Source organism: Centroberyx gerrardi, chromosome 14 (genome assembly GCF_048128805.1).
Source record: "Centroberyx gerrardi isolate f3 chromosome 14, fCenGer3.hap1.cur.20231027, whole genome shotgun sequence".
Lineage (NCBI taxonomy): Eukaryota > Metazoa > Chordata > Actinopteri > Beryciformes > Berycidae > Centroberyx > Centroberyx gerrardi.
The window spans coordinates 6,036,569-6,063,586 of NC_136010.1; the positions used below are offsets into that span (position 1 = coordinate 6,036,569).

At 41.4% G+C, this 27,018-nt stretch overlaps 1 protein-coding gene across 2 annotated transcripts in view; it reads left to right on the top strand.

Moving 5' to 3' along the window:
- mgll (monoglyceride lipase) overlaps positions 1-27,018 on the top strand; it is a 44,464-nt gene that overhangs the window by 4,936 nt on the left and 12,510 nt on the right. For both annotated transcript variants that reach the window (XM_071906826.2, XM_071906825.2), the window contains 2 exons: positions 14,036-14,142; positions 20,043-20,179. In XM_071906826.2, the coding sequence (XP_071762927.2) occupies positions 14,036-14,142; positions 20,043-20,179 (244 nt within the window). The remainder of the gene's footprint in view (positions 1-14,035; positions 14,143-20,042; positions 20,180-27,018) is intronic.

The following is a 27,018-nucleotide window of genomic DNA, read 5'->3' on the forward strand; positions in this document are numbered from 1 at the left end:
CTCCACATGTGGAAGAGGCGCAGTATGAAACGCAACACAGATGTCACTCTGAAACTGGGTTACGGCACAAATAGCTGCAAACGCAACGCTTACGCACAACTACGCATACAGAGAGAGAGATGTGCTGGAAACATCTGGAGTCAAGCACACACACACACACACACACACACACACAGACACACACACAGCCTCATGCAGCAGAGCCGTGACTCATTAACTGACACTGTGTCTGTGGCTTTGCTGTGTAATAAACCATGGCTCATAGGTTACCATAACTAGCGTGTGTGTGTGTGTGTGTGTGTGTGTGTGTGTGTGTGTGTGCGTACCTGCGTGCTTTTTTGCATTTATCCTGCATTCATTCTGTATTTCTACAAACGGATGCTTGCATACATGTGTATACAGTATGTGTGTGCATATGTTTGTGTGTGTGTGTGTGAGCGGCAAACCTTGAGTTTTTTTGTATTAGTGGGTGGAATTGAACTTCTCCTCCTGATTCACACTGCCAGTTCTTGTTAAAATGCAAAATGACTTGGTTCTGCACAGGCAGTGGGACTAACATGTGACTTGTAGTTGCCGTTGATGCAATGACTTCCTCTTAGAGGGAGGCCCTTGAGTGATGAAGTTGCTGAATGCACACACTCAAACACTAACAAAAATCTACCTACTCACATATTTAGAGCTTGCAGCCTTTCTAGACAGAGTTAAGCCTCGGAAATAAAAAAAAGCAACAGCACAAAAGTCTCCAACTCCCCCTGACAGAAGGTTCAATAAACCGATAAGTGCAATTAGAGTCAAATAGCAGTTTTTTTGGGCCAATATTGCTTGCCTGGAAGATATGGTTCTTGGAAGGAAAGAGCTGAGTCACTGGGGGCTTAAAATAGCTGCAGATCCTCCTGTGTTGTAACTGTTTTAGATCCAAGGCTTTGGCTGGCTTATATAAGAGCATTCTCACTGGAGAGCAGCCATGCTAGAGATGTATGCACTCGAGGTGCTGAAAGGTGCTTTGGGTGAAAGAGTGCATGAAATGGCATGTTGTGCTGTGCAGAGTTCGACCGACATGGGGTTTTTGGTTTTTGAAGGCTGAGAGTGATATTTTTAGACCGAAGCTCCCGATAGCCGATATTTTGTGTCGATATCTTGTGCTGTATATTTGAATTTGACCATTTTCTTGGCAAAAAAAATCAAAAAAATCATGAGGATACAATGTTGCCCACAGAATTGTATTCTTATCAGGGTGGAAAAGCCTCTGAAACTGCATTTAGACCATCATGGGACACAAAAACACTAAAGCTCTCCATTGAAAGCCATATAGCAATTCAATTATTTTAGGTGGGTTAGGGTTAGAAGCTGTTAAGTAAAATCATACCTACTGTACAACACTGACTGGCCGATATGCTTGGATCCAGAAGGGCGTAACTGAAATTTTAGGCAAAAATTAGATCTACAGATATATCAAGTAAAAGCTCTTGAGGAGATTTAGTAGTGTAAATATTTGTGCATTTATGTGATGACAGTACCAAAAGATATTTACAACAGTTGATCAAAGTTAGGACCACTCTCCTCTCCTGTAAAGTTTACCCTAAACCTACACACAGAAAAATAATGGTGCGAACTGAAACTGAAAATGGTTCTTGGGAGTTTTTGTTTATCTGCCCTTGTATAGCCTCATTTGCAATTGCACAATATATACTGTACTATGGAGGTGTTTGGTTATTTTCCACATTTATGTCATCACTCACCATCCAATAATGAAGAATTAAGAACCTTTTAATATCCCAAAGAACCATATATGCTTCTTCTTTTCAGTTCCAGTTCGCACCTTTATTTTTCTCCCTCGTTATCTTTATTAAAAGCCAATATCGGCCCATTATATCGGCAGTCTGTATCGGTCTAACACTAGTCCTGTCTTCTGTTGTGTTGTGTTGTGTTGCGTCATCCTATCAGAGCGTAATCCTCAGTAGTAGTGAGTAAAATCAGCATCCTCCCAAACACTCCGCCATCCAAAGTTCCTGTCACAATATCACAGTTACACAGGAAAAGTCACCATGCTGCAAAACTGCTGAGCAAGTGACAAACATGGCGGCGCTTTGTTGTCTATCGCAGAGTCTGTCGTACAGCACATTGAAGTTTTTTAAGCGTAAAATAAATGATCTGAATGCACATTTCCTGACATGCCACTGCACTGTGATTTTTCAAAAATAATATGGTTTTTTTTTTTGGTTTTTGTGGTGTTAACGGGCGGACGGAGCCTCTGCCAGACTCACTCCTACTCCCTCGCTCCTGTCAGATTAGTAATTTAACAGAGTGTGACGCAGCGCTTCAGAACCACTGGAGATGAAGCATGAAATCTCTGGCTCTGTAGATACAACTTAGCATTAGAAGTCAGGCAATAATTGGAAATGGGAGAAATTCTGTGGATGTTTTTAAAATGCTCAAACGAACGCATGTACCCGTCTGTTCCATTAAGTTTCAGCATGACTACAACTCTGAGATGATAAACTGTATGAAATGATGAATAAATTGAGTTTTGGTGAATTTTCAGACTTTCTGAAAACAGGAAATTGAATCTTTTTCACATTTGGGATAATTTCATACGCACAGCTGCAGTTGCCGTAGCGACGACTGTTTACTATCATCATCGTTATGGTGTTTGTCATCATCATTACCGTCTTCTTCGTTCTTTTTCTGCTTCTGCTTCTTCTTCTTCTCTTCCCCACCACTAACATCGGTGTGACCATCATCATCATTATGGTGTTTGTTATCATCACTACCATCATCATTATCGTCTGTCTTCTTCTTCTTCCTCTTCTTCTTCTTCTTCTTCTTCATCTTCTTCTCTTCCCCACCTACACCCACTCTCGTCCCTTACCAACATCGATGTGATCTTCATCATCATCATCATTATGGTGTTTGTCATCATCATTACCATCATCGTTCTTACCGTCTTCTTCTTCTTCTTCTTCTTCTTCTTCTTCTTCTTCTTCATCTTCTCTTCCCCACCTACACCCACTCTCTTCCCTTACCAACATCGATGTGATCTTCATCATCATCATCATTATGGTGTTTGTCATCATCATTACCATCATCCTCGTTACATTCTTCTTCTTCTTCTTCTTCTGCTTCTTCTTCTTCTTCTTCTTCTTCCCCACCACTAACATCGGTGTGACCATCATCATCGTTATGGTGGTTGTCATCATCATTACCATCATCGTTCTTACCGTCTTCTTCTTCTTCTTCTTCTTTTTCTTCTTCTCTTCCTCACCCACACCCACTCTCTTCCCTTACCCACATCAATGTGATCTTCATCATCATCTTCATTATGGTGTTTGTCCTCATCATTACCATCATCCTCGTTACCTTCTCCTTCTTCTGCTTCTTCTTCTTCTCCCCCCCTCCTCCTCATCCCCACCGCCAACATCGATGTGGCCTTCATCTTCCTCATCACTACACTATCACCTTCACCATCATCATCACCACAGCTGTGTTTCGATGTGCTGTAACCATGGTGACAGCCAGCCTTTGGGTATATGCTAGGCCTACTGTTATTGACTCAACCGCTTCTACCAACAGCATCCAGACGGTTTATTGCGTGGATTGTTTGTTTAGTAAAAAAAAGGCGGAAATAATGCAGACTGCTTATTATTAAATCTCATGCTGAGCGGATGGGAAACACCCACGGAAATATTTTTTTTTCCAAAAGAGAGGCTTTGGACTGATTGCTGCATCAGTTTGGCAGTTTGGCAGGGAGAAGTGATGTTAGAGCAGAATATCAGTTGCAGGCAGGGAGGGAAAGTATCTCCAGCCACCAGGATAAATGAGGATAAATTATGACAGGAGCTGGTATGTAAATTAGTTTTCTCTACCAACCACTTTGGCAGGTATTCAGGTTTTATTCAGGCATCCAGTTCTGTTTCAAACATCACATTTGGTCAGTGTGATAGTGAAATTGTCAGGTGGATTTTGGAATCCGTGAGTCTGTGGCAGGTGGACTGAAAAAAAAAGTTTCTGTCGTGGTTCTAGGAAATCAAAATTGAATCATCTCTCTTTACAGTGCAAAGATGTTTTTTAAATTAAGATTAAATTATAATATTCAGATTCTGATTATATCTGATACTGCAGCAGACAACAGTATAGGGACACCAGGTGGGTGCAGGTGAAAGTCATGATCCCTCACCTGTTAAAATCCCCTTCAGTCGTGAACAGCAGCTGTAGGTGAAGGGGAGGAGGCGGGTTGTGGAGGCATTTTCAAGCCTTGAGGCAACTGTTTGATTGCATCTCAGCATTAGGAAGGTGGTCCTGATGTTTTGTGTTCCAGAAACAGTTACAGAAACAGTAAACTTGGGAATAAATTAGTTAATCACTCCTAGGTCTGTTTTGTCTGGAACAAATATTGATCTGTCATAAGTTGAAATGTCCCACAAGGACAGTAATGACATCAACAAATGGCAGTATAGATTAAATAACTAACATACATTGAGCGAACAAAATATTAGGATAACCTTCCTGATATTGACTTTTGTCGTTTCACCTACTTTTTACACAATCAAAGCCCTAATTCTTGTTCAGACTTGGAAGCTTTTCAGTTTAGTTTGTTTTGTTTTGGATAACAGTGATGTCCCACTGCTGTTCACCTGCACAGCTGTGCTTTCTGTTTCTTTTATGTTGTTTCTCTCACGTTTTTCAGTGTCCTAAATATATAGAATTAAACCAAGTTGATTTTAATATTAAAATTCAAAACAGGCTTGTAGGTTTCTCCTGGATTCCCCTGCAGTCTGTGTTCAATGAAAGAGACGGGGAGGAAACTAACTGGTTTGTCTATTCTTAGTTGCTGGAAGAATAGACAAACTGATTGGTGAAATATTCCCACCCTGCTCCTACAATGTTGTATAATAAATAACATGACAGGAAAACTGCCAAAATATACAAAAACATAACTATTCTTAGTTTACATATTTGTCAGTGAGATGAGGACGAGACGGGGTCAAAGGTCACGGGCTTCTGAAAGGCCCTTTCACTAGAACCAGGAAGTAGGTGAAAGGGGCACGGGCGGGGGGGAGGGGCCTCTGCAATGATTGACAGATCTGCCAATAGATCATCTATCTGGGGTTGTGAACTCATATGGAGGCCGGTGTACACACACACACACACACACATACACACACAAGCACACACACACACACAAGCACAAAACAAGAGGTTATCAAGGCGATGAACCCAGATCGGTGTCAGATTGGTGGACGTTTGTGTTCATGTAGTGTATATCTCTTTCTCTATCACACACACACACACACACACACACACACACACACACACACACACACACACACACACACACACACACACAGAGCTTCCTGCAGGTTTAAGTGGGTCATGCTGTTATTGATGTTTTAGCTGATGGCGTCTGGACGAGATTCCTTCCCAAACAAGGCCGGCTCGCTCTGTTTGTCTTTCTTCTTTTAGACTATTTAATTTCCCCGCTCCTCTCTGCCAACGTTACGCCTGTCATTTTCATTTGGTGGGAACTTCATAATGATAACAGGGCTATTTCAAAATATTGGTCTCCTGCTTGTTTGTGCCTTGGGGGAAAATTTGCCTGAATAATACTCAGAACGTATAAAATGTTAAGGCCAGTTGGTGTTTCTGTGAAATTTACAGACCAGGTGATTTAATGATCATTTAATGTTAGTTTATGAGGAGGAGAGAGGAGGAGACAGGTTGGAGAGGGATTTTTAAGTTTTACATTCACAATTTTCATCCTGCACTTCAGGCATTTCACTGAAGCTCTTATCCAAAGTGACTTATTGACTGCATCAGTAATAAGCTTAAATTCCTGAATCAGCAACATCACCAAACAGCCTCGAAATGAAACAGACTGAGGTGTGGATTGTGCAAATCGGTGTGTAATTATCATGATGTTCCTAATACTTAGTAATGATTTCAGAGTATTTTCCCACACACTGCAAGGCTTCACATCTATTTCATATTGAAATATATTTAAAGGTACAACGTTTTAACATCAATAAATCATTACTACATTCATTTAGTATAATTACCGTAAACAAATGAGACCATCGCTGAGAAGACCGGCAGCCTCCATACCGGCCTCTTCTCACTGCATTTTGCTTTTGCTTTACAAGTAATACACAACTTTATTCCAGTTCCACTCTTCTCACTGCATAGTTTCACCTTCACATCAGTTGGCCTCGTGGGAAAGTATATAGCAACATCCTCTTTGCAACAGGAACTAATGCGGTCTATGTGTAATGTGAGCTTCATTTTTAGAAACAGAAAATGCAACATTTAATGTTAAGACACTGGAGGGAGTTTTGCTGTGTTTTGCCACCAGGCTCCATCAGATTTTCTCATTCATTGTATTCTGATTTTACTTTATAGATACATTAAATAGTAGATTGGATTAGATTGAAAGAAGAAGAAACTTGAATGATCCCTGTGGGGAAACTGGGCCGTTGCAGCAGCAAGGAGTAACAGGATAGATCAAAGAAAAGTAGGATATGAATAAGAATAGTGCAAATGGGGGTTATATAAACACAACTGACCGTTCCAGCACTATTACAGTATTACAGTATTACAAAGAAATGAAAATGTGCAAAACAGTACGGACTCCAGCATTAACAGGAGGTGCAAAATAGCAGCAGTAGAATTAGTAGTAGCAGAACAATCTGAAAAAGGTGTAAATTATATAAAAAATGTGAAAAATAGCAAAATATTTGCATAACTTTGAGAGGATTATGAGAGCATGAGAAAGAGGATGTGCAAACAATGTGTGTGTTCACATTAACGGATGTACAGAAGATCTAAATTTAAATAGAAGTTATATATTTAAACATGAAATGGGCCTGAAGCCTTTCTCTCTCTCTGCTGTACAACACTTTCATCTTTGTGCGTCGTTTTTCAATTTCCATTTTTTTCTTTCCTATCACTCACTGGTGGAAACTCTCCTGCTGTGTGAAATGGATGCAGGGAAACTCACAGTGTGTGTGTGTGTGTGTGTGTGTGTGTGTGTGTGTGTGTGTCTGCCTCTGCCTCTGTCACACTTTCTCCAATTTCCTCTTCCTCTCCCCTTTCCTTTTTTTTCTGCCTGGTTCTCTCTCTCTCTCTCTCTCTCTCTCTCACACACTTTTTTCTCAACTTGTCCTCATTTTCTCTCTTTCTTTTTCATACCTGTTTGTCACACTTGGGTCACACTCTCCCTCTCTCCCTGACTCTCTACATCTCATTTTCGAATCTGTCTCCCCAACTCTCTCTCTCTCTCTCTCTCTCTCTCTCTCTCTCTCTCTCTCTCTCTCTCTCTCTCTCTCTGTTTTCTGTTGCTCCCGCTGCATTTTATCTTCCTTTTCTTCAGGGAATCTGCAAGTCTGCAAGTCTAAATTATCTCAATTTGATGCCTTGAAAAGTATTAAAATATCTAATATCCAGAGAACAGAACAGTACAATATGTGAAACAGTTGTTTTCATTGTATCTCTCTCTCTCTCTCTCGCTCTCTCTCTCTCTCTCTCTCTCTCACACACACACACACACACACGTCTCGTTATCTCCTCTTTCTATCTTTGGTCCTCTCTTCTCTCTCATACTCTCTCTCTGTCTTTAATCTTTCCCTCTGTATCTCCATACTTAACACACTCCTAGCAGCACATTCACTGAGTCAGCACTTAACAGCCCTGACAATCACACACACACACACACACACACATGCAAACACACACATGTGGACACACATGCACACATACATTAAGTCCCCTGAGTAGCTCTTCAAAGAACACTCAGTAATTTGTGGTTCTTTCTTACTCAGACACACACACACACACACACACACACACACAGACACACACAGACACACACATGCACAGAAAGTACCTTGGGAATTTATTCAAAGAGCACTCAGTAACATACAGTATATCTTTCTCTCTCTCTCTTTCTCTCTCAATTCAATTCAATTCAACAAGCTTTATTGGCTTTCTATCTCTCTCTCTCTCTCTCTCTCTCCCCCTCACACACGCTCTCTCTCTCTCTCTCTCTCTCTCTCTCTCACACACACACACACACACACACACACACACACACACAAACCCTGACCCTGAAGTTCTGAGCAGTTTAAGTCCATTAATCAGATTAACATGCCATGCGTTCGGTCGTTCTGTCTCGTCCTCTGGCTCCTGCCTAGTCTGGACACACACACACACACACACACACACACACACACACACACACACACACACACACACACACACACACACACACACCGGTGCAGACTGCTCATGTCAGTTAGATCTGGCTCTCTATGTGTGTGTGTGTGTGTGTGTGTGTGCGCGCCTTGATGTCTCTTTACTTCTAACCTTAAAGCTGCATTAGGCAATTTTGCAAGTTCCAAATGGCAGCCAGACGTAACCGTTTGTATTTTATGGACTTCAATACCCAGAAATCCTCTAATGTGAGGTCAGTAAACATCACACAGCTCGCCCATGTTTACCCACCGGCCGCTCTGCGATGCTTTATACCAAAGGAAACCAAAGAGATGAGAGAGGGACAGATCTCCAGCTTTCACTCTCGCTCACCGCAGTTTATGAGACAGTTTGGATTTCGCTCTTAAGTTTCGATTTGTCACTTCCTGTGAGCGGAAAAGTGTCCCGAACTGACACCAGATAACAGGGTGAATCTATAGCATCTGAAGAATTTTTTGCATAAATACCTGTCCTACTGCAGTTTTAACCAAATTTCCTCACAAGGATATACAAAGATGAGGAAAGTGAGGACATTTTAGTAGTGATTACTTGAAGTTATGCAGAGGTTAGAGTTAGAATCAGGGCTAGGCTAAGGGAAGTTTAAGGAGTGTAAGTGCATAACTGAAATAAAGGGGCAAAACTCTCCTTAACCCCTTAGACCCTGAGTTTCCCCTTAAACCTGCTCTTAAGTATGTTCTGTACTCTTAGTATGTAGTATGTTATGTACTCTTAAGTCAGTTAAGTATCTTCAAAGTTAGAAAGATTTTTTTTTTTAACATTTGAACATTGAAGCTACAGCTGCTTATATTGAGTGAAATATTCAAACCCAAGACACCATTTTTTTATGGCTGCACCATTACAACAAATGGAAAAACTCTAGATGTCTTGTGCATCATTTTCTACACGTTTCCCTGTAATTCAGCCTGACATGTTTGGTATCTTTGGAAACCTTGGGATCTTGACTAGAAGTTAAAATAAAGCTCTGTGGGTTTGAACAAAGCTTGGTCATGAAACATGTGTTTGTAATGCTGGACCGCATGAGGGACTTTATAGGACAGGATTCCCACTGATCATGCAATTTCCGGAACATCACTGTATATTCCAGACAGGGAAAAGTCAGGGAATTTGATCATTTCTGTGGGGAAGTCAGGGAGAATCAGGGAATTTTACAAATGGGTAACTCTCCAGGAATATACCGGACTGTGTTTTACAACTTGTTTCACAAATTTATCGCATTAGATGATACTCAGCTGCTTTTCTCCCCAGCAAGGCCAGCTGCAGTGGAAACCAGACTGTTTATCCATGTTTAGAAAAATAACATTAACAAATTGGGAAGGAATGAAAATTGTTGGGTCATGGAAACGCTCTGACTCAGTTGTGCAAATTAATGGAAAAGTCAAGGAATTTTAAGGGCCAAGGTGGGAATCCTGCTGCTTTTACCATAAGTCACCATCAGATAAAATGTAAATATAATATAAATGCACATCACTGGCTGTAGTTGTTTTTATTTTAAAGCCCTCAGACAGGGAAAATGGATTGTGCAAAAGTCTGTCCAGTATTGGGAAGGTTGCCCTCATATTTTGACATATGTGCGGCATTTTAGCGCAGTTAGCAGGTTAGTAAATTCCTAAATAATCTTCGAGTGGCCAGTCAGCATCGCATTAAGGGGATTAGGGTCTTGGCTTTGTTTTAGGGCCTGTGGGTGTTTGGGGAGTAGCTTTGAGTTGAGCCAGTGGGAGGACTGGACTCTCTCTCTCTCTCTCTCTCTCTCTCTCTCTCTCTCTCTCTCCCTCTCTCCCTCCCTCTCTCATGGGTTCTTAGGTTCTTGGAAGTGAGTTTTAATAAGCCTGGGTATAAGCCATGTCGTTCGAGCGAGGGAAACAATGTGGGAGACAAGTGGGTCTCCAGTTCCCATGAGAGGTGAGAGAGGGAGAGAGAGAGAGAGAGAGAGAGAGAGAGAGAGAGAGCAAGAGAAATGAAAAGCCTCCTTTCTTGTTGGGGAAGATTAAAGTACTGCATGGCTAGCAGCTTCGTTTGTCTATACTCCTTTCACAAAGCAAGGCACAATAAGCAGAAAAAACATCTTTTTAGCCTATAAATTCATAATTTAAAGCTGCACCAGGCAAGATTTTTATGTAAAAATACACCGGGCTTATCAGTCTAAAACACAAAGAGGTGCTGCAGCGGAGAAGGGTGTGAGCAAAAGTTAGGTGTTTGGTTTGCTCACTGGCAGGAAGAGATGAACGGGAGTGTGAAGAGCAAAATACAAAACTGTCTCCTAAACAGCAGCAAGCCATGCATGCATTGATATTACCAGATGTTTCTCTTTCTTTTTATTAAATCTAATTTCCCTTAATACTGTGATTTTTTTAAAACCGTGTCTGCGGTTACTTCTCTATGTAACAGTATATTTTCTTCTTCTTTCTATTTTCATTTTATTAGTATTACTTTTACTTTGGTACTTTCTTCCTTTTTCTCATTTTAATGATTCAGTGTACAGTGTCCTTGGGTGACTTGCAAGCCACTTATAAATAAAATGCATTATTTTTGTTACCGTTATTTCCGCACTCTATATGCTTTGGCAACACAGATGTATTTTAGTTGAAATCGAAATTGAGAATGAGAGAAGGAGAAGAGAGAGAAAGAAAGAGAGAGAGAGGTAATGTGTGTGTGAGAGAGAGAGAGAGAGAGAGAGAGAGAGAGAGAGAGAGCGAGAGAAGCTGTACAGTCTCTCTCCAATGCATCCAGATTCGCCCCATTGAACCCCTACTGCCCCTCAGCATGTGTGTTACATACAAAGACACTCATTCACACGCACGCACATACTGTAGCGGGCACACACACACACACACACACACACACACACACACACACACACTGGTTCTCAGCCAACAAGTGCAGAGGAAGCCTTAGCCTGAGGCGCTGCGTTTCTAAAAGGAGGGAAAGAGCATGCAGAGAAATCAGAACAGAGTGATTTGCTAATGAAGCTTGATGAACAGCTACTCTTATTCTACTCTTTTTTTTTTTTCCCCCGCCGCCTCGCTCTCTCGCTTTCTCCCTGTTTCACTCCGTTCCCTTTTCTCTGTCGCTGAATACATTTGGGCTAATTGTGTGCTGGTGCTGATTGAAGCTCTCACAGGCTTCTCAGCACTGCTGCTACTTAGGGAGAGAACATTTGGAGCGCTTCAATGCCGCAGAGCTGGTGCGCTGATTAATATGCGCTGATTAATATGCGCTGATACAAGCAAGGTGGTAAAACTTATCACCTACATAAAAAAAACCTTTGCCTCGGAGCTGCCCGACATGCGGGTGGAGATCTGAGTCAAAATGAGCGGGGATTCCTGCCTCCATGTTGGCACAAATGACCAAAAGCTTCTGAGTGGAGATTTTAGGCAAAATGTGAAGGTAAACAACGATTTACTTCCCTAACGTCCACTCGTCATTTGAGGACCAGCTTAAGTGAAGTTATGTCCCCTTTTTTGCAGTCTGCATCTCAACTGTCTGGTGGTTAAACAGTCCTTCTTTAACCTGTTCTTCCCCTTCATCTTCATCTCTTCATCATGACTGAAGTGGATTGAACAGGTGAAATCAATAAGGGATCACAGCTTTCACCTGGACTCACCTGTTTACAGTATATTTTGTGGCAAGAGCAGATGATCCTGATGTTTTTACACTGTGTTTTAGCACAATACTGAACCTGAAAATTAAAATAGTAGAAAGTAAAAAGTAAAATATGTAGAGAAACAAATTCATTACACTGTGTAATGTGGCTATGGAAGTGCTATAAAAATGCAAAGGTATAGAGTCATTTATCAAAAATGGTCCGCAAATGGCCCAAAGATAGGGCTGCACACCTAACTGTGTATAATCATAGCCTGTTTCCATAATTAAATATAGAAAATTGGTATATTGGCAACATTGAAACATTTCACTTCATTTAGCTGTTGTTGAAAATAGTCAAGATATTGATATAAGTTGCAAAAACTGCAGTAAGATCTTTTTTTGACTTAATCTATCAATACTCATCATAATCATGATAAATAATTGTTATCACAATATATTGAAAAATATCAGGATAATGTCGCCAATAATCTTGCAGCTGTGATATTCCTGATAATAGCATCCTGCCTCAGTTTTTTTTCCCCTGTGTGAAAACTAAACAAATGTCCCAATGCCTACGTGTGAAGAAGAAAAAACCGAGGTATGAAGTTATTAGAATATCCACATCTGTTTCTTAAACTGTGTCAGAACGGCAGCTGGGTCTGACAGCAGTTTGCCTCCGAGGCTGAATTTGCAAAGTTCAGAGGTCATGTGACATAATCAGTAGTTTCTGTATTTTCCCATTCAAATGTCACGTGAATTTTAAGCGAACTTTTGCAAATGTCTGCAAAAGATGAAAATGAGGATTAGGTTCAGTACATTTCCATCAGCTGGTTTGAAGTGAATGAACTGGCTCACTGAATGTAGAATGAAGCTACTAAGCGCTATGCAATTATTTATTTGACAAATGCAAATTCCAAATAAAAACTCTTCAGTGACAAAAACCTCAGTCTACATTTTGCCCATGTTTTTATCGCAATTTTCAGAAAACCAAGCTGTTTTCCATGTTTTTTTTTTAGGGTAGACTTATGAATATTCCAGGAAAAGAGCGCAGGAATCTCTCGGCTAGAAGGACTGTGTGTCAGTTTTCTGTGTGTTTTTGGATCACATGCAGTGTTTTGCCGGATTCCCTCAGTGTCTGTTTCAAGTTAGCTCGCACGGTAAATAAGGGTGTGTTGGGGTGGGCAGACGGGCAGATGGATGATAGCTGTTATCTCTCAAAACACAGGATGTCTTTCTCTGCCCGTCTTACTCTGTCTTTCTGTTTGTTTTTCTATCTTCTTGTCTGTCAATCTCTCTTTCCAGTATCTCTCACTCACACACACACACACATATAGTCACAGTAAAGATCTGCTCGATAAATTCTCTTTGACTTTTTTTTTCAACTTTTGTGGGTTGAAAAGAAATTCCCAGCCGACGCGATTTTTGCAGAATCCCGCAGGAGCCTGAACTGCGGTCAATGAGGCATTTTGGGATTATCTTTGCATTGGATCGTTCATATTTTTCAAGCTTCTCCCCATCCAATCAGGTCCTGCATCTCCCTCCCTCCTCCTCCCCCTCCTCCCCTCCCCATCTTTCACATCCCAAACAAGTCCCGTCCTGATGGAGAGAGATCGGCTTGATTTGCATCCGTTGGAAGTGTTTGATAAACCCGATCAAAGTAGCACAACGCCCCCATGGAGAAAATGCAAACAACATGAGCTGATTGTTTGTGTCTGTGTGTGTTCGTGTGTGTGTGCGTGTGTGTGTGTGTGTGTGTGTGTGTAAGAGAGAGAGAAAGAGAGAGAGAGAGAGAGAGAGACCGAGTGTAGGTCTGTGTTTGTGAACACTTGAATTAACTTTGTTTACTTGTGTTTTTCCTCCTCTCCTCTCCTCCTCTCTTCTCCACTCCCCTCCTCTCCTCTCCTCTCCTCTCCTCCTCTCCTGTCCTCTCCTCTCCTCTCCTCACCTCCTCTCCTTTCCTCCACTCCTCCACTCCTCCTCTCCTCTCTCCTCTCCTCTCCTCTCCTCTCCTCTCCTCTCCTCTCCTCACCTCCTCTCCTTTCCTCCACTCCTCCACTCCTCCTCTCCTCTCCTCTCCTCTCTTCTCCTCTCCTCCTCTCCTCTCCTCACCTCCTCTCCTTTCCTCCACTCCTCCTCTCCTCTCCTCTCCTCTCCTCTCCTCTCCTCTCCTATCCTCCTCTCCTCCTCTTAGAGCCTTGGTATTCGTGGCCCATGGGGCAGGAGAGCATTGTGGGCCGTACGATGAGATCGCACAGAGACTGAAGGAACTGTCCCTGCTGGTGTTCGCTCACGACCACGGTGAGTCACACACACACACACACACACACACACACACACACACACATGGATGCACACACTTCCACCAGTAATTCACACACAATAACTTAGGCAGCTCTTCAAAGAGAACTGAGTAATTAGCATTTCTCTCTCTCTCTCTCTCTCTCTCTCTCTCTCTCTCTCTCTCTCTCTCTCTCTCTCTCTCTCTCCCCCTCTCTTCTCTCTCTCTCTCTCTCTTTGATAATAGGCTTCATTAATTGTTGAGTGAACTAAGCCTGTCGGTGAACATTAATTAGGCTCGGTGATAGAATTGCTGCTCTATTGTTCTGCTGCAGTGCTTCTGTGTGTGTGTGTGTGTGTGTGTGTGTGTGTGTGTGTGTGCGTAGGTGGTGTGCCTCTCTCTCTCTTTAAGTTCAAGGTTTAGTTCAGACAATGTCAAGGAAATCTCCCCATGAAGCCCATTGTGTGTTCGCCGAGTGTGAATGAAACTTCATCTGGTTTCAGTGAACAGCCCTCAGCACTGGGAGAACTGGTTTGGTGCTCAAACAAGAGAGAGACCAGAACACACACAAATCTACATTTTAGGCATTTAGCTGACACTCTTATCCAGAGCGACTTACAATGAGCGAGTAGGTTGGGGTTCAAACCTGTGAGCTTCTGGTTACAGGACAGTCTCTCTAACAATTTGGCCACACTGCTGCTCAGATTGAGATATGAGGGTTAATAGCATCGATATTTGATGGCCTGTTTCATCCAAAGCACCTCAAGTATGAATTTAGCCCAGTTAAAGTTTGTCCTACATTCTACAGGAGTAGCTGTTTTTGTACTTTTGTATTACATTGTCATTTAGCAGACACTTTTATCCAAAGCCACTTACAATAAGTGCATATTGTCAACAGTAGTCAAACCGACAGTATATCACAGTCTAGGCTAAGTCTTCGATAGGAATAAGTAGCATTTGTAGAATCAGAGAGGGTTTTTCTTATCGTTCTTTTGGTTGTTTTTTATTCATGCACTTTGTAGGAAAGGTTGCAACAGATTGTTTTGCCCTTTATCCAAAGCACCTTACAGTATCAGGAGTGCATACATGATTTTTTATTAGATTTAGTATCAGGAGTGCCTACATTTATAGTATGAGCTGATCCAACAAGAATCAAACCCCAAACCCTCACAGACTCTACTCATTTAAATACACAGGACTACATTTTTTAAAGCTGATCATTACATTGACACCCTGTGGCATCAGGTACAAACCCACAACCTCATGCTCTTCAAACGAGGATGCTGCTGCTGCTACTGCGATAGGTGCATACTGGCAGGGCTGTAGTCGAGACCGCCTTGGTCGAGTCCAAGTCCAGATCAAGTCATTGGTGAATCGAGTCCGATTCAAGACCAAGACCGAGGGGGGTCGAGACCGAGTCGAGACCAAGACCGCAAAACTACGAGTCCAATTCGAGACCAATACCATAGCAATGTGTTATCCAAGGCTACCATTGTATTTATTGACTAAAATAGCATATTTTTGTTTATTGCCTAAAATTTCTAAGGTTGCCTAAGGTTTCTAAAGACATTTCAACAAAATTAGCATGTTTTGAGGACAAAATTAATTGTAGGCAGCTCGTTTATGTTCATAACATACAGTAGTTGCACCTTTACTTAACTAGAAGTGGATTAATCTATTTCACCTACTTTTTCTTACTGCTCCACAACCATACCGAAGAATTGGCAGACATTATGAACAGTTACGTTAACGTTGAGCAATTTAAGAAGGCGAAGACGAAGGAAAAAAGACAGAGAAAGACAGAGCGAGAGCAGGAGTAACGTTACATATGGACATGGTGAGTTTTTTTTTTTTTTTTTAATCAAAACAAAGTCATTGGTTGGGTGGTTGGCATATCACCAATCAGCAGTCACTAAACCTTTCGGTGGGCGCATAACTTTATCAACTGTGAAAATTGTATCATTCGCTGCTGGTCACTTTCTTAGAAGAGATTATAATTATAAAAACAATAATATTATGTAACGTTAATTCATCCGAGGCCGATTCAAGACCGAGTCATATTAACTACGAGTCCGAGTCTCGACACCGGAGTTACTTCATCTCTTTACAGTAATATCAGTAAAAGGCCACTACTCTTTTTTATCATAGGTGTGTTCCATGTTCAGTGTCTACATGCAGTACATGGAAAAATACTTCCTCAGCTCATCTTGTCTTCTGCTCTTTGTTTAAGGTCTGTCCTCATTATTTCAACACTTGCTCATTACCTGCTCATTATGCACCTTCTGCTGTTCTGCACTACAGCATGTTGTCAGTTCCATTATATGTTATTGGATGTGTATTTATTGCTGTGTGTCCATGTATGTAACAGAGCTAATTCATTCCAGTCCATTCCATTATGCTGGACCAAAAGCAATTTCCACTGGCCCTTGTTTTGCGGCAATTATTCTATTCTATTCTATTCTAGAGAGATGGGATGAAGAGGGGGAAAGAGGGAGAGAGAGGGAGAAAGGATTGTAAAGAAAATTGGAAATCTTATAGCTTTGATACTATTTAGGTTTATGGCAGTGTGTATTTCTGTTTCAAATCAATGGAGTGGCAGGAAAAACATGGCAGAGGAAGGGAAATAACACTGAGGCGCCCTTTAGCAAGGCACTTAACCCCCAGCGGCCCAGTAGAAGACTGTGGTTGCACTGGGTGTGAACTTTGCTGGAAAAGAGCGAGTGTGTGCAGCGAGTGTGTGCAGCAAACACTTCCATAGATAAATAAAGGTTAAAAAAATGAGAGAGAGAGAAATAGGAGGAGAAGAAGAGAGAAATAGAAAGTCTCGAGTGTAAATTTGAAAATATTTACTGAGGCGGTATTTTCAATAAAGCCCAGCAGTTCTTATAAAGAGAGAGTGAAAGATGAGGCTGACTGAGGCCGAACAGAGATCCAGTTTGTTTAGTGACTCTCAGTAAATGTCACTGTTCAGTGGAAAATACTGAACTGGAACAAGTCCCTGTAGACGCTAGTTTTATCTCTCACACACACACACACACACACACACACACACACACCTTGCAGCTCCTGAAAGAAATCCCAGCAGTCAAGATCTCTTTTTTTCTCACACTCTCTCTCAGTCTCTCAGGTATTTAATTCTAATTATAGGAGTGCTGGATCTTTTTCATTCATAAGCTACAGTGGCTGGTGGTTTCCTCTCCTATTAATGTTATTATAAGGAAGTTCTTTCATTGTCAGGGTTATTATAAAGGAATATGAGAGAGGTTTCATTTGATGTCAGTGTTTGTTTACTGTATTTATGGCGCACCATTAATGATATTACAGTTTTATCAGGCACCGGTGTAATTATCAGGCACCGGTGTAATACTCTATAATACTAAATATTATTATAAAAAATATTATTATGAAGGACTTTTTTGCTGTGGCTGTGATATAATTTCTATCTTTAATTTATATCATGTACCTTCACTTTTGGCACTTGATCAGTAAAGGTCAATGTTGTTGTGTTTGGTTTGTGTGTGTTTGTTTGTTTTGTGTTTTGTTTTTGGGGTTGTTTTGGGTTATTTGGTGTTTTTTTGTGTTGTTTTCCATTTCCATGTGGACACAATGTATTCATATTCCTTTTCATGCATACCTGTATGAGGCTAGGTGTTAAACAAGGTGACATACTTGTTGCTGATTGGCTCAGAGGTTTGACTGCATCATTGGCGGGGGGCGATATTGCTTTTCAAAATGACACCATGGATCTGTCTCGTTACTGTCCACTGTTTGCCTTGTTTGATATTGTACTGACACTTGAAAATTCCCTTATTGGTGGTCATCAAATTTTAAACACATTATGAAAATATCAGGAAGTAAACAAAGATAGCCCGCACATTGTTTCTTCTTATTTTATTTTTCTTTGTTGGCACGGGTAAGGTTTAGTGCCAACAAAGAAAGAAAAATAAAATAAGAAGAAACAAACTGCAGGCTATCTTTGTCTATTTCAAGATTGTCCATATTAGCCAACGCACCAAAAAAAATAGAATAGAATAGAATTTTGTTTTTTGCACGAGGACTGGGAACATGTTTGTTCCATGAAAATATCAGGAAGAATATTCATATCACTGCTGGTTTTTGCCTGTTGCAACTCTTCTACCAATAGCTGTGTGTGTGTGTGTGTGTGTGTGTGTGTGTGTGTGTGTGTGTGTGTGTGTACAGTGTGATGCCATTGATCTGTAACAGGGATTATAGTGTGTATTGATCACAGTTCGCAGCGCTCCGTTGCTCACTGTTCCTGTAATTATACATCGATTTCCAGGCTGTGGTGATCGGCTCAGTATTGACGAGCAGGAAAACACAGGAAACACAGGGGCAAGACACGCTCCTACATACACACACATGCACTTATAAATACACACACACAACATACACATGCACACAGACACACACTTAAGCGCACAGACACATAGAGAGGGAATGAATTAGTGTGTGTGAGTCAGATAGAGGCAGAGAGTAGCGAGAGGTGAGTGTCAGTGTGAGCCAGAGAGAGAGAGAGAAGGTGTGTGTGTGTGTGTGTGTGTGTGTGTGTGCTTGTGTGTGTGTGTGTGAGAGAGAGAGAGAGAGAGAGAGAGAAGGTGTGGTGTGTGTGTGTTGTCGGGGGGGGAGATGGACAGCTAGAGAAGAAGAAGGCGTGAGCTGCACATGTTGTGAATGTTTAGGAGCTCACTGGTGTTATGGTTCAATGGTCGCCATGGCAACCCACCTCGCCTCTCAGCCACTGCTGCAGAATGCTTGAGGAAAACACACACACACATATAAATGCATACACACACACGCGCACCATCATATGCACACACATTCATATGCAAACACACACACTAACCTACTGCTGTGGAATGCTCTAACAAATTACACACACACACACACACACACACACACACACATTATTTGAAAGTGTCTGCGGAGACAGTAATGAGGATGAGAGAAGCAATTTCATCCTCTCTTCAATCTGTCAGTCACAATTCTCTCCTCCATCTCCCTTTCCTCCTCCTCCTCCTCCTCCTCTTCCTCTTCCTCTCTCTCTCCCCCTCTCTCTCTCTTCTTCTCACTCCTCTCTCTCGGCCCTTCTTTCACTCTTTCCCTCATTCCATTTTCTCCTGACTTCTCTTTTTGTCATCCTTCATTTCTCCTCGATCAACTTCTATCTCCCTTTTTCCCTTTCCACCTCCATGTCTTTCTTCTTCTTCTTCTTCTTCTTCTTCTTCTTCTCCCTCTCATCCCATTCTCCTCCCTCCCTTCCTTATTTCTCTCCTTCCCTCTCTCCTTCCCTTCTCTTCCTCCCTCACAGCCTCCATTTCTTCCCTTTTATCTCACCTCTCTCTGTCTCCTTCCTCTCTCTCCCTCTCCTCTTCCCATTTCCTTCTCTGAAGACTCACTTTTCTTTCACCTCTCCCTCCCTCCCTCCCCTTTCCCCCTCCTTCTCATCCCTCCTTCCCTTTCTCCATCTCTCCTCTCCTTCCCTCCCTCCCCTCCTTCTCACTCTTCTCCTCTCTCCCTCATTCTCCCTCCCTCACGCCTTCCATTTCCCTCTCCGGAGTCACACTTTCCTCCCACCTCTCTCTGCCACTTCCTCCCTCCTTCTCCTCCTTCTTCTTCTTTTTATCCATCGCCCCCTCTGCTCCCCTCCTTCTCTCCCTCCCTCCTTCCCTCCAATCACCTTGCTCCCTCTTTCTCCACCTCACACCCCCCACTTCCCCCTCTCAGCACTCACCTTCCTCCCAGCTCTCTTCCTCGCTCCTCTCTCTCTCTCTCTCCCCTCCCTGATGCCCTCCATCTTCTCTCTCTCTCTCTCTCTCTCTCTCTCTCTCTTACACACACACACACACTTGGATAGCTCTTCAACAATCTCTCTCTCCCTCTCTCTCTCTCTCTCTCCCAGTTGGCCATGGTCAGAGTGAAGGAGACAGGATGAATATCAAGGACTTCCAGGTTTACATCAGAGACTCCCTGCAGCACATCGACCTGATGAAGTCCCGCTACCCCGACCTGCCCGTCTTCATCCTGGGACACTCCATGGTAAGACAGTGTACAGGAAACCAAGATGGCGTCTGATGTTGTATCTTCAAACCTTATTTTCCTGTCCAGAAATTAAGAAAAGAAATCACACGCTCATCCTGCTCGTATACTTTGTTTGGTTTTGTTTGAAGTTGCAGGTTTGTGTTTCAAATGATCGCTCCAGGGATCATGAGACTCTCGGTCTCTCCCGTGTTGTTGGGTTAAAATGACAGAATATGTTTTGAATGGATTTCAAAGCTAACACACAGACAGAGACATGTAAAATTCAAAATCAAGTCCCGTTCAAGCACAGTAATGAAAAACACCGAAATTAGAGTTAAGAGGTTTCCTGCAATGATGCAAATAAGAGAGATGGCACACACTCTTCTTTCAGTATGATCTTCTAAAGTGGTTTTATGTCCCAAAATAGTCTTCCAGCCATCAAAAACCAGAGTGAGCATGGCGGGTCATTACTTAGAACTGTTGGAACGAAATAAAGACAAAAATAACAATAGAATTTGCCTGTTTTAATATTAGAGACACTAATGAGCAAAAACCATTTCCAAAGTGATAACATTTCCAGAACAATGGTTGAAAAATGGTTGACTCGTCGTTTTTTTTCATGTTTTTTCCTGCTGTGTGTGACGCTCTGAGGCACATTTCTTTGTTTGGTTTGGTCACAAAACCCAAATCTGTTTGTGACGGGCAAATTCCAGCTGTCAGTCGGTGCAAAAAACCCAATTGTCTTTGGGTTTTTGCAGGACACAAACCTTCATTTACCCAGGGAAGGTTTGCTGAGCATGCACGCTCTTTTTCAGCACCGTCCTGCTTCACATTCACACACTGACACACATCCCCACCTGGTCAGTGCAACTACAGTCTGCCGCTGCTGGTCCATTACAGCAGTTCGGGGTGTGATGCCTTGCTCAAGGGCACCATGAAGGTGTTTGTCGAAGGAGGGGAGAGAGTGTTATTCCTTCACTTTCCCCAGACGGATTTTCCCAGCCAGTCTGGGATTCAAACCACCGACCTTCCAGCCACAAGTCCGTTTGCAACACGACACTCATGCCTGCATTTCTTTTTTTCTGATTCACTTTGCCCTAATTCCCATTTCTTTAATCTTAAACAGGGTATCTGTGGGTCTTTGAAAAGTCTGAAAAAGTCTTAAATTACTTAAATTTAAGGCTTTAAAAAGAATTAAAATGTCTTAAATTCAGTTATTCATAAAAATCAAATAGTGGTATTATCAGATTGTTTACATTCGGTGGTATAGTGTTATGTATGTAGGTTTGCAAAGCAGAACAGGGTTAACACAGTATGCAAAACATGTCCTATTTTCATTTAATCTGCTTTAATAAGCACAATTTGATAATATGCCCAAAAACAATTAATTTCCATTTTCTTAAGCTGCCCTTTGGTAGTTTCAGAACTTCCATAAGCTGTGTTCATTTGGAAATCTGCAGTTTTTTGTCAGCTTTTTGTTTCTTTATATTGAAGTTAAGTTGGTCTTAAAATCAATCCAGGTAGCATTAAAAAAAGGTCTTAAATTTGTCTTTGTGAAAGCTGCAGATACCCTGTTAAAGCAGGATTCTCATTGAGAAGAATTACATAACGTCTGGGCAAAAAAAACAGTATCTAGGCCAGGAGCTATTTTTAGTCCATCAGTCTATTCAGTTTAATACAAGGACAGAGTTGTATTCAGCATCACAGCCGCTCCTTGTCGAGCTTCGTGACCCGCTAACTTTTAGCACAAGTAATCGATATTACACAAAACATATGTGTGGTGAATTATACAATAAACCTTTATTGTCAGGGTTTGTATTTCGAGTCAACAAGCTGCATTCTGCACATTTTATATGAACATGGACTACTAGAGCTTTGAATGCACACATTTTCAAGGTATGCAGCTAGTAAAATATTTGATGTTGTATGAGGATGAGGCTGCTTTCAGTGTCACAAAATATGAAACGAGAAATATGACGAGCAGGCTGCATTCAATATATATTCAAAATGACAGCTTTCCTTTGTAAACACATGAAATTGACAATCTGCCTTGAGACGGTATTGAACAGAACTGCTTCTCCATGTGAAGCGTTGAGTCTTGTTATCTCTCAGCAGCAGTGATTCAGAGCAGGCTGCATTCAACAGCGAAAAGATATGAAGAGCTTTGTTCCACAATAAGAGACAAAATGATTGATCGCACAACATGGTGTGTTTTAAAGAAAAGTAGTTAACCCAAAGTCCTTGTTTGGGTTTACAGACTGGATCCTCTATATTTTGGAGGTATTTGAAGGATTAAAAAAACTTCATCTAGCCTAATGTTTTTTTTAGAATGGTTTATGAAAGTCTGTTTTTTGGCTTTCGTTCAGCAGAGCAGCTTGTCCTTGTGAAGCTAAGACATTAAGACGATGCAGCATATGAGACCGTGTTTGCATCGTTTTTCATGATTAGAAACTGGACGATAATTCAATATTATCGTTTATCGTCTTTCAGTGGAATCATATGGTAATGATACGATGATTTTGGGATATCATGATACAATTCTGCTGTCTAAATTGATGATAACGAGCAACTTTTGATTTAAAAACTCTGACAAAATGAAGTATGGTAGGAATATAATTTGAAATTTTCTGTTTTCTTTGACATCAGTCCTAACATTACCATTCAGTTTAACTGGATGAACATTCATTTGATTATTTAACATGTGATTTCGCATACATAAGGTGATATATACACTACCAGTCAAAAGTTTGGACACATCCGACTGAATGTTCTATGTTTTTCATTCTCTTAAAGCCATTTTGATCTAAAGGCTTCTGCTTAAATTCTTGAAATTTGTTTCTTAGACAAATATAAACAGTGAAGTTGATGCCTATGTATGAATTTCTTTCCAAAGCCTTTGCCTTTCCATCAAGGCAAAGGGCGGCTAGTTTAAAGAATCTAAAATATAAGATAGTTTTGATTTGTTTAACACTTTTTTGGTCGCTGCATAATTCCATTTGTGTTATTTCATAGTTTTGATGTCTTTACTATTATTCTAAAATGTGGAAAATAGTAAAAATGCATGAAAAATGCACGTGTCCAAACTTTTGACTGGTAGTGTATCGATATTGAAAAAGATCCTTATGATTATCGTGATGTTGACTTCAACCGGATCGCCCAGCTCTACTCCTAGTCTTCTTTCATGGAATCAGACGGTGACCGAGCTGCGTTCAGCACCGTTTCCCTGCTCCATGGTTCGCTCTCTCAGCACCCAAATATTATTCTCTGAACAAGCTTTTAGTCCCGATGTTTCACACAAACACTTCGCTCCATTCACGACAACAGCTTCTCCTTGTAAATGTTATCCACCGCTGTCAGTCAGGCTTTCAGATCCTTTAAACAGCGCTGCGTTCAACACGCCGGCCTGTTTCTGCAAAAACCTTTTAGTGGCACGCTCTACTGCGCAATATATTTACACGAAGAAGAATGAGGCTGCGTTCACAAAACAATCAGAGCTTTTAGGAGCGCAGATGCTAGTTTGTGTATAGATTGAAGAGGCGAGTATGGTGTGTGTGTGTGTGTGTGTGTGTGTGTGTGTATGAGGGCATGTTCATGTATGTGTGTTTGTGTTTGCATGTGTTCCTGTGTCTTTGCTGTGTGTCGGTGTTAATGTGTGTGTGTGTGCGTGTGTGTGTGTGCGTGTGTGTGTGTGTGTGTGTGAGCCAAACATTTACACTGGGATCCCAGATGGAGGCTGAGCGCCGGTTTAGACGTCAGACTCTGTAAACAGTGAGACTGAGCTGAGGTCAGTTAGAACAACTTCTTCTTCTCCTCCTCCCCTCCCGTCTTCTTCTTCTTCTTTCTCTCTTCCCTCTCTTTTCTCTCTCTTCTACCTTCTGTCCACCCCTCCGTCTTTTTTTCCTTTCCTTTATCCTCCTGTTCCCTCTGCGCGGAGGACATGTAAGCCGGTCCACCTGTCCTTCCATCTCTCCTCTCATCTTCTCTTCCTCTTCCTCCTTTCTTCTGCTTTCTCCCTCCATCCCACCACCTGTTCAGTTCCTTGTTTTCCTTGCGGGCTTTGCTTTGCTTTCATTTAATTTTCTCTTCTTTCCTTTCCTTGATTCCTTTCCTTCCATTTCCTTTCCTGTCTCTTTCCTTTCCTGTAATTGGCCATCCTTTCCTTTCCTTTCCTTTCCTTATGTCCTTTCCTTTCCTTTCCTTATGTCCTTTCCTTTCCTTTCCTTTCCTTTCCTTTCCTTTCTTTTCGTCCCTTCCATTCCCTTTCCTTTCCTTTCCTTTCCTTGCGGGCTTTGCTTTGCTTTCATTTAATTTTCTCTTCTTTCCTTTCCTTGATTCCTTTCCTTCCATTTCCTTTCCTGTCTCTTTCCTTTCCTGTAATTGGCCTTCCTTTCCTTTCCTTTCCTTTCCTTATGTCCTTTCCTTTCCTTTCCTTTCCTTTCCTTTCCTGTCATTTCCTTTCCATTCCTTTCCTTTCCTTATGTCCTTTCCTTTCCTTTCCTTTCCTTTCCTTTCTTTTCTTCCCTTCCCTTCCCTTCCCTCCCCTTCCCTTCCCTTCCCTTTCCTTTCCTTCCCTTTTTTATTTCCTTCCCTTTTCATTAAACACCTTTGCTCTCTTTTCCTCTATTTTCCTTTCATCTCTCTTTCCATTCCATCTCTTTTTTCTCCACTTTTTCCATCACCATTTTAAAAGTTTTGCTTTTTTAACCAGAAATTTCAGCTGTTATTCTACCCTACATGGATAAAAAAAAATGTGTGGATGTAGGTCGGGAGTTCAGCCAGTCTCTCTAAATTCCTGAAAAGTTTGGATTGTTTGGAGAGGTGAGGTTCCTGCAGCCAGGAAGCCGGTGACTTCCTGAATCTCCTTGTTTAGCGGTTGTTTAGTTATTCCAAGCCTCAGTTTCCTCTCCTGATCACTGCGCTATATATAAAGTAATTAAAGCTGATAATTGGCAAGGAAGTATAACTGTTGAGCCAAATAATACGTAATGTGTAAAGAGTCAGCTGAAGTTCACTGAGCTCATCTTTTCTTCTTCCCTTTATTGATTCTTCTTCTCTCTCTCTCTCTCTCTGGTTTGACCAACTGGAGGCTGTTGATTTTACATTTATTCTTTTTCCTGCAGCTTCTTCCCTTGCCCTCTTTTCTGTCATCCCTAGTTTCCTATTATTCTTCTCTTCCTTCCTTACCTTCACTTTTATGCCAACCCATCCACTAAACCCGCCAGTTTGGTGCCAGCCCCAGCTTCGCTACGCAAGTCAGTGGGAGTAAGATCCTCTATTAAAGGGGAATGCCACCCAATTTAGGAATTCATGTATGTTGTAGGGATGGGCATTTTAAGTAATTTCAATATTCTATTAAATTATTATAGAGTACTCGAGTACTCGCAAAAAAAAAAACTAACGTAGGAATATGGTCCGAAATTAACACCCAAGCGAAAATGCGGGTAGGGGTCCGTGTCCGACTGGAAACACACAAGCGGAACCAAAGTTTGGCTAACGCTAAACAGTTAATTTCGTAGGCTATAGACCTGTAAGAATATCTATTACTATCTAATGCTTTCACATTTATGTAAATTGGCCAACAACGGAAAACAAGTGCAATTTGAAATTCATTTATTGAACAACCAGGCTTCAATTAGCCTATTAAACCATACATTTTTGCTAGCAGTCCTGTCCAAAAAATGTAAACTTTTAATATAGAACAGGGTCAATTTACGTTTATATTTATTATATACATATGTTTTTTTTACAAAGCAAAAAAAAAAAATGCGAGTACTCTATACGTTGAACCGTTTAACGAATACTGACATCCAAATCGAGTACTCGAGTACTCGAGTACTCATGCCCATCCCTAGTATGTTGTTCCTGTGTCCCAGGACAGTTCTCTCAATAATTGTGAACATGCAGCACTCTTTCCTAAGCCAGAAACTGGAGCACTAACCCTTGAATCTGAGATGTCACTGGGATGTCAAATCTGGCTCTGCTCCATAGATATTGAATAGATTTTTGTTAAGATTTTTGTGTGAGTTCTTGCATCCAATTAAGGTTTAAATTCTGGTTCATACCTGTTAGCAATGCTAGAATATAAACTTCATTTTTGGTGTGGCATTCCCTTTTGCTGCCCTAGAGCCATTTTGATGTATTGCCTGACTTGTTGTTTTTGTACCATTCTCATCCTTGTTTGATGTCATTTGGTTTCTGTTGCTCAGTTCATCTTATGTGTCTTCGTCAGGATCACGTCATCTTGAATGTTTTTTTTCTTTCTTTTGGAGTAAAACCTCATCTAACCTCATCTAAACTAAACCTCGATCTAGAATCCCAGAGCCTTTACACTGTTAGTTTTGGGAAGCCCAGCCCCAAAATCAAAAGCTGTGTGTTGCTGTGTTGTTGCAGGCCTCATTTCCCCATTTCCCCGTCCTGAGACTCCTCATCCTGTTTCTATTAGCCCGTTCCTCTGCCCCTCCGCTTGTGTGAGTTTCTGATGACGTAAAACCTACAGGACAATGGAAACCACCTGTGGCTTTTACTGTATATTCAGACGCCGCTCCAATGATAACATCCTGAGGAGACTTTGATGCAGCTAGCAGAGCCAAGATTTAGATTTAGTGGTTATAGAAGTCCCACTTTTTACACGCTACCTGCTCTGCTGCCAGTAGGCGAATTGTTCGGATTTGGCAGAGGATGGTGATGAAGTAAAAAAAAAAAATTGAAGTCTTTTCATTTCTGCCCAGGAGTAGAAGATGGACTCATTCACACTCAAATTTATCAGCAGAAGTTTCAGTCCAGTCAGGTTTTTGAATGAGATTTTGGTCTATTCTGTGCATACTGATAGGGAAATGCCGTTTTTTAGAGTTTTATAT